The sequence below is a fragment of the Galeopterus variegatus genome, unplaced genomic scaffold, assembly GCF_000696425.1.
Source record: "Galeopterus variegatus unplaced genomic scaffold, G_variegatus-3.0.2 Scaffold1148, whole genome shotgun sequence".
In the NCBI taxonomy this organism is placed as follows: Eukaryota; Metazoa; Chordata; class Mammalia; order Dermoptera; family Cynocephalidae; genus Galeopterus; species Galeopterus variegatus.
The window spans coordinates 281,906-290,493 of record NW_007727259.1 but is presented as its reverse complement, the minus strand read 5'-3'; the positions used below and the strand labels follow the sequence as shown (position 1 = coordinate 290,493).

General features: G+C 45.3%; 1 protein-coding gene across 1 annotated transcript in view; it reads left to right on the top strand.

The window, feature by feature from the left end:
- Positions 1-96: 96 nt before the first annotated feature.
- The window catches only part of TUFT1 (tuftelin 1), a 39,080-nt gene continuing 30,588 nt past the window's right edge, over positions 97-8,588 (top strand). Inside the window, exon 1 of the mRNA XM_008575159.1 lies at positions 97-156. Within this exon, the coding sequence (XP_008573381.1) occupies positions 97-156 (60 nt within the window). The remainder of the gene's footprint in view (positions 157-8,588) is intronic.

Sequence of the window (8,588 nt, the reverse complement as noted above, 5' to 3'; positions counted from 1 at the left end):
GTATACAAGGGGGCGGTTCCGCTGGCGCCCGCTTAGTAGGAGCCGGACCCCAGGGTCGAGAGGTTGCTCCGTTCTGCCACCCCCGGCGGGGAGAAGATGAACGGGACGCGGAACTGGTGTACCCTGGTGGACGTAAACCCGGAGAACCGGACCGCGGTAAGAAATAGCGCCTACACAGCCTCCTTCGCTTGGTATCGAATTCCGCCCCTCCCGTGAGCCGCGCCGAGTTCGTTACATCACCTGGTGCCGAGCTCGGGGCGGTTAGCCCTTCGCGTCGCTTCTCTTTTCCTTTCTGTCGCCCCGTGGCAGGCAGTGGGAGTCCCAGGGAGTCGCAGGATGAAGACTCTTTTGAGGCGCGAGGGCTCAGGGCGTCCCTACCCTTTGGGAGGGCACTGCGGCACCTGCATGGGACTCGGCGCCTGTGAGCCCGTGCTTGGGCCGCGGGTTTTAGTGCGCCTTACTCAGGCGTCCTGTGGGCAGCTAGACTGGGTCGTTGGAGAATGAGCTCAAGGGTCAGATTCCTGCGCTCTTTTGGACATTGTTTCCCGACGAGGCGGAGAAGGCTTTTTCGTGGGTACTGGTACCTCAGAGGCACTTCAAAGAGCTTTGGGTGAGCGGTAACGCGAAAAAGGATAGAAAGTAATCCTACAGCTCGGTGGGGGACGAGTAAAGGGCGGTAGAACTCAAGCTACGTCGAAATTGACAGACTCTACTTTTAGTTAGGGGGGATAGGGCTTTCCGCTTGGGAGTCACCTCTCTTCTGGGATTTGTCCTTCTCCCCGCTTGCAGTTCTCCTGCCCTCCCCCTGTCGGACAACCGATAGCTTCCTGGGAGGGTTTGTTGGTTTTGCTTCCGTCTCCAGCTGCCAAGCGTGGGACTAGTGGATGAAGGGGATGCAGGACTTGGGCTAAGAAGGGAAGGGAAGTATGACCCATGCGAAGGCTTCTGGACGGGGTGAGGGCTGGGGAAAGAGGGGGAGTTCTCCAGTGCAAGCCGGTCTGCCCTGCTCCCCTCATTCCTCGGCTCCCAGTACCTGTTCTCCTCCCCGCCCCCCAGCTGACCATATGGTTTTTCCTCTCCAGAGGTAGAGGAGGGTAATTTGTGGCTGAGTGTTTGTAGGCTCTGCTGGGGAATTTAACCCAGAGTGGGTGTGTACTGTTTCATCGATTATCCAAGTTGTTGTGGGTGAGAGTGAAATGGGAGCCAAGGTGATGAGGAGTTTGTATCTCCCCCCACCCCCCAATCTAATTCCCTTGCCCTATGCCTGTCTCAGCATGCCCCTGAGGTAGAGTTAACCCAACTGCATCTGGATTAGGGCTGTTCTTCAAAGAATATTTGTAGACTAAGTGCTCATTTCAAGTTTAGGGTACAGATGATCATTTAATTCTGTTCACAGCCCCCTCTCCATTTCCACCCAGGCTATGAGTGTTTCTGCCACATTACAATACAGGCCTTGCTACTGTCCAACCCTGGTCCCCCAACCCCCGGTCTTTTGTTTCCTGCCACTCCCCCAGCTATGGAACACTGAAGAGATGGAAAAAATCCATCCCCTGTTGTGTCAGTCTCAAGTCCTCTTCCTTCCTCCTGCCCTCTGTTTTGGAATGGTTGAAGCAGGGAAGAGGGTATGAGCTAAATAAAGGAGAGGTGTGTTTGGGCTTCTTTTTTGCTCGCTGTAGAAAAGAGATCCAGAAAGAAGGCACTGGCAGCATTGAAAATGAAATGTTGACCTCTGGTATCCTTGATGTTTTTGCTGCTTGTCTGGTGGGGCAGACAGGGTCTGTAGGAAAATAGTGAACATGGAATTGAGACAGCCTCCAGCCACTGATCAGTTTAAAGCTAGCCAAAAACCTCTAGAGCAAGGGGAGACAGAAATTCCCTTTTATTCCTTCTTTCTAGGCTGAATTTGAGACTTATTTTATTCCAAAACTGAGAATGAAATAACCATCGCCTGTATCTCAACTTGAAGACATTCCTGGGCCCTTAAGGAGGGGGAGGAGATGGTAAACAGTTAGTCAGGAGACAGGCTTTGTCCTGAATTCCTCTCCTCTGAGCCAGCCTGCAGATAGAATTTATGGCTCTGGACAGTCCCTAGGAGCCTGTCATATATTCACACCATTGAATGAGTGCTCAGCGCATGTGCAAAGTGAGTGAGTGAATAAATAAATGAACAGATGTTTCTTTTGGAGTCAGCAGTGTAGACAGTCGAACTCTTTGGAGTATCCTAGTGGGGGTCAGGACCCTGGGCTCTATTGGTGTTTCCCCACTAGTTAGGCCATGTGCCTTAGTGTACCACACATGGACATGGAAATATAGCTAATATACTCTCTGGGTTGTTTTTGTTGTTGGAGGCAGATGCAGCAGATACAAGGAGCCAGTGTTTTTCAAAACTGCAGACCATAACCACTAGTGGATCTGAAATAAACTTAGTGGGTCAGAAACCAGCATTAAAAAAAAAATAATAGAATTAACACTCAGAGTGTTAGTGAGGGTAAACATTTTGGGCAAAAATTTTGTCTCAGTTATAGATATGTGTGCATATTATATATGCATGTGTTTGTTTACTGAATTGTGATGTAAAATATATTTTTTAGGTTGGAAAAGTTTGCAAGCCACTGTAGTAAGTTATACTGGCAAATAAAAGAACAAATAAACCTTAAGCTCATTTCTATTAGACATTTCCATTAACTTCCTTTGATTATAAACAACAGAGAATGATTCCAGCTAACTTAAGCAGAAGAGGAATTTATTAGAAGGAAATGGGGCAGCTCACAGAATTTAAGGGAAAGCTTAAAAAGTCCAAACCTAGGGAGTCCTGGGGCCTGGGTAGGTGGAAGGAACTAATGGAGGCCTTCTACTTCCGGGTGATTTTGGTTCCAGCTATTCTAGGTCTTTTTCCCATTCTGCTGATAATTCCAGGGAGAGGGTGCTATTGTCCCCTGGCCAGGGCAAGACAGGGTTCCTTGACTGACAGGCTCACCTGATTACCCAGCGAAGGAGGGAGATTATCCAAAGCAAACTGAAGTGTTAGGCTGGCCGGTTAGCTCAGTTGGCTAGAGTGTGGTGATGATAACTCCGAGGTCCAGGGTTTGATCTCTGCACTGGCCAAAAAAAAAAAAAAAAAGCAACAACAAACCCAAGTATTGTTACCTAGTTGAGGGGAATGGAAGTGGTGTGATAAGAGAAGAGATGTCCATGACATTGGATCATTAGACTTTAAGGGAGAGTGTGGTGCTGATAACACCAAGGCCATGGGTTCGGATCCCTATATAGGGATGGCTGGTTAGCTCACTTGGGGGAGCATGGTGCCGAAAACACCAAGTCAAGGCTTAAGATCCCCTTACCGGTCATCTTTTTTTAAAAAAAAAGAATGTTAGACTTTAGCATGGGTGATCCATCCATCCATCCCTCTTCTCTCCCTCCCTTCCCTCCTTTCTTCCTTCTATCCATCATTTTTTATCAAAGAAATATATGTTTATGATTTTAAAAAGATCTAATAATATCAGAAGTTTTCTAAAAGAAGATAGCAATCGCCTACTCCAAGTTCTGCTCCATGGAAGTAACCACTTTTAACTCTTTTTTTATTTTGGTTGCTGCCTGTATGGGATCTGGGGTCTAAAACCTGTGACCTTGGAGTTTCAAGTCTTTTAGTAGCTGTTTTGTCTGGTGTTCACCTCCATGTTTTTAAATAATAAGCTTATAGTGATATTTCTTTTAGATGTCTATTGACTTCCTGTTATGGGATTTATAGGAAGATTAATATTCCTATCCCTTACATGCTCCCTTCCCATCTTCCTAATGTAATTATATTACAGTCTTTTGGTGTACTATGATTTCTGTTAATAGCATTGTGGTTAAGAGCATGGTTTTGAGAATCTAAGGTAGGCTGTAGTCAGGGCTTTGATATTTGTTTTGCCCATGATCACTTTGGTAAATTACTTAATTTCTTCATTCTCAATTTCCTTATCTGCAAAACAGGGGTAGTAATTGTACCCTTTTCATAGGTGATTGTATTAAATAAGATAATGCATATGAAACATTAAGCACAGTGCCTGGCACATAATAAGTGCTCACATGTCACCTATTATTTTCTTTGCTTCTTACTTGTACTAGACGGTTTTAACCTCATCTGAGTACCCTGGCCAAATGATGGAAGAAGAGTCTGGGAACTCTCTGGTTTGGTCAAGGTTTGCTTCTTCTCATCATGATGACATTTGTTCTTTTATGTTCCTTTCCCCTTTCCTTGATGACCCAGGTTCCTCTGCCAGTGGAGGGTCCCTGGGGTGGGAGGGGGGCCTATAGAAAGACCTAGGGTGAAGGTAATGTTTGTTAGTCCTAACTCAGCCAGGACTGGTCTGAGACAGGGTGATGGTCAGGGTTCATATTTTGGCTTCCTTCTCTGTGCCCCTTTTCTCCTTTTCTGACTTCATGGCCAAGGCAGCTGGTGTCCTCTGCTGCTCCAGGCTCTTTGATAGGTGATTCTTTTTAAGTAATCTATCAGTGTTACCTTTCTTAGAATATTTACATATTTTTTATCCTCTCTCTCTCTCTCTTTTTTTTTTTTTTTCTTGGCCAGAGAGATTCTCAATTCCTGGGTAGATTTAGAATTTTTTCATTAGCTGCAGTCTGAACCCTTGTCTTTACCTTGGAATAGGTGACATTCCTTTAGGACCTCAGAAGCTGAAGTTCTTTAATGCCAAGTCTTACCTGAGCTCCACTCTTTTTTTTTTTTTAAACTAGATCTGTGATTTATTGAAGGCTTGCCGTGAGCTTTATATATATTTTTATAACAGCTTTATTGAGAAATAATTAATATACCATATGATTCACCCACTTAAAGTATACAGTTGAGTGGGTTTTCTTATACTCACAGTTGTACAGTTGTCAATAAATCAATTTTAGAACATTTTCATCACTCATAAAGAAATCCTGGCCCATTAGCAGTTTCTTCCCATTTTCCCCCAATCTCCCCAGCTGTAGGCAATCACTAGTTTACTTTTCTGTCTAGGGATTTACCTATTCTGGACAGATGCAGTCATACAGTATGGGGTCTTCTGTGACTGGCTTTTTTCAATTGGCATGATGTTTTTAAGGTATAGCCACATTGTAATGTGAAATGAGTACTTCATTCCTTTTTATGGCTGAATAATATTCCACTGTATGGATATGTTAGGTATGTTCATCATGGAGAAATGGCGGTGGACATTTGAGTTGTTTCTTCTTTTTTGGCTATTATGAATAATGCTGCTATGAACTTTGGTGTACAAGGTTTTGTGCGGACATGTGTTTTTGTTTCTCTGCAAGAAAAACCCAGGAATGGAATTGCTGAGTCAGAATATTTGCATTCTAAAAGAGGATTCATCTGGAGTCATTGCTGCTTATTCCAAAGGAATGAATGAATTCTAAAATGGTGGAAGTGCTGGCTCTGTGACATCTGGGTGGAGAAGAAACTAACTTTTGGGCAGAGGAACCTTTCAAGTTTGGTGACTGCCTGTTCCTTCCACTCATGAGATTTGCCCCAAACTCAGCTCACGAATTCCTCCTCACTATTCTATCTCCCCCATTCGTTGCCAGGGTCTTACTTTTAGGAGCACTGCAGCTGTTGTCTCCAAGCCTGCCAGGAATTTGGGGAATGCTGAGCTTTGCTGGAAGAGCAAGGGGAGAATGTGAAAGAGGAAGGTTACCTAATCAACAGGCAACTGGCACCAACATTTGCCCATATTTTTAAGGGGTGGAGGGGGGTGTGTCCCTAGATGGTTTCGGTTCCAGACACATGTGCTCAGAGCGAGTGGGATGAGCTTCCCTGCCTGCTGATAATTATGGTACATGCCTCTTTGGGTCACAATACAGAGTCTTGTGAAATACCTGTGTTTCCTAGGAGTTGGGAAGGTTTAGTTGGGGAAATAGGTATGTGCCTGTAAGGCTGGTGGCCTGGATTTAAGCCTGGCCAGCAGAGGCAGGAAGAGAAGAGAATATAGGGTAGTATGGGGATGGGTAGATGAAGGAAGAAAAGGGAAATGGTCTTCTAGAGTCTGTGGGCATAAACAGAAAAATCACGAAGCAATGTAGTCAGAGACTACAGAGGGCAGAGTCACTTATGTGATCCTTTGAGAGGAGGGGGTGCTGAGGAACTTGCTCTTCATTCCAGGCTGGCTAGGCACTAGGCAGGAGTCCTGGGGAGAGACTGTCTCAGCAAAAGGGTGTCTCCTTCAGAGTTTGGGTTCAGGAGTCCACCCCCCTCCCCATACACACACTTACTGCCAAGCCCCAGTGTTCTCCTTTGCTAGGGCTCCAGGCAGTGAGAAGGGCAGCCCCATTTAGGGTGCCACCCAAATCCCTTTTTCTCATTTCACTTCCCAATCACCGGTCAGCCCTCTGCATAGAGCTTGTCTAGCCCATGCCTCTGGGTAGGTAGCCAGATAAAAAGCAAACACCTGTTTTGTTGGCTAATCTGTGGGGTGGAAGAAAGGGAGTGATTCTTTGTGTCATACTTAACAAAGGGCCATCTCTGGCCCAGAGAACACTGCAGAAGTCAGGCCCAAGCACCTGAAACCTGTGAGCTTAGGGGGTAGGCACCCAACCCTCTCATTTGGCATTCTTTGGCTTTGTGGGGCTTTCTTCATCCTGACCTCTTGGGAGCTGTTGTTACAGGGGCTGGCTATTCCCATCTCTCAGACTGGGGAAATTATAATTAAGGTGACTGCTACTGCAGCAGCTTGAGAGACCATGTACATTTGGGGTAGGAGAGAGGTTGGGCTTGAGGGAGAAAGTGATGGAGGAGCGGATACAGGGTGAAGATGAATTAAGGATGCTGTTTCACCTCCTGGGGGATCTGCACTTCTCTTACTTTCTCTTAGAAAGAACCTTACCCTTGACCCCCACCCACCACTCAGTCCTAGTGGCTCCATAGAATCCTGGGGAGTGGGAGCTGGGGAAACATAGGCTTTTCCCATAGATCTTTGCCCTATTCACATGAGCCCCTGGTGTGAGAACCTGTGGGGCCTCCCTCTCTATCTCCCTAGGGCCTCCTGTTTATCTCCCTATCTCTCCTTAAACAGTCTTGATCTCTAACCCCTCAGCTATGTGTTTACCCCCTCCCTACTTGGAGGAGTGAGTCACAGCTGGAGATTTGTTTGAACAGAGTAGAGAGGCTGCCTGTAATTTGGAGGTAGCTGGGCTTCTCCCCAAGAATGTTTATGAGGTTAGAGGCTGCATACCTTGTGATTAACGCTGCTCTTTTTTCCCTAGAGAAGAAGGCTCCACTTCCCATCTTGCCTTTCAGAGTCTCCAGTAAGGACCACCCTGCCAGACATTTTTGGGGTGTTCCTAAGGCTCCCTGGAGCTTGCTGATAGCCCTGAGGTCACTCTATTTCCAGAAAAACACTAATTACACCAAGCAGAGAGGAGACCCAGTTTTTCCCTCCTTAGTTCTGGGTTGGGATAGTGGGGTGAGGTCAGTGGCCTTGTAGACAAGACTGCATGCTCTGGCTCTGGAGGATGAGGTGCCAGAGAGAGCCCTAAATTTTTTACTGGCATCATTTAGACAATTTTGCTTCACCCCCACCTTCCTCCTTTGCAGACTTTCCAGAGCTACTTGAGAAAATAATGCTGCCCCACCTTTGTGAAGTGATTTATGATTTGCAAAGCACTTTCACATTGTTTCTACACATCTGCTTCCCCTGCCTAAAATGTTGGCAGAGCTGGTATTATCACCTCCATTTTACAGATAGGAAATTGAGGCCCAGAGAGATTAAGTGGTTTGCTCAAGGATTAACAGATGTCAGTCAGGGCTCAGGCACCTCATTTCTGACTCCAAGTTTAGTACTTTTTCTTTCCTTCCCTTTGTATATATTTTATTATAGGAGTGTGGCACAAATACATATTCGTTGTTAAAGCTTTTTTTTTTTTCCCAGTTGGTTAGAGTGCAACCTTATATATATTTTTTATTAGCATATTCATTGTTACAAATCATACTCTTTATTCCCCTTATCCAGTTTCTCCCCTTCCCCATCTCCTCTCCCCCGTTCCCCTTTAATAACCATAGATTCATTCTCTCCATCTGATAGATTAACTGTTCCTCTGTTGGTTTGTTGCCTAGATGATCTGTCCAGTACTGAGATAGGTGTGATCAAATCCTCCCCAATTACCATACATCAGATGCGTCTATTACTCTGGAGTGTGCTTTGCAGGGAGAGGGGACCTCTTCTTTTTTTCTTTTAGTTTCTGCTGATGCCTCTCCTTATGTCAATGAAGTTGAGAGTCTGGTGTACCATCTGCATGGTGGCTGTGACTGCTGCTGTAGAGGCTAGCTGCTTTTGCACCTAATTTCCAAATTCTATAAAAGTTTATACTATTTTCAACAATAGATGAGGTTAGTTTTTTTTCTTTGCATACTCACTGATCCTGGATATTACTAGTATCTTTAATATTTGTCATTTAGTTGGTCTAAAAATGATCTTTGCAGGATTTATATGAAGAAAAAACTACTGAAAAGAAAGAAAGAGGTCTTGATATGTGGGAAGTTTAAAGCGTAGCAATAAAATGGACATCTGTGTACTGAAGACCCAGCTTAAGAAATAGAACACGGGTCG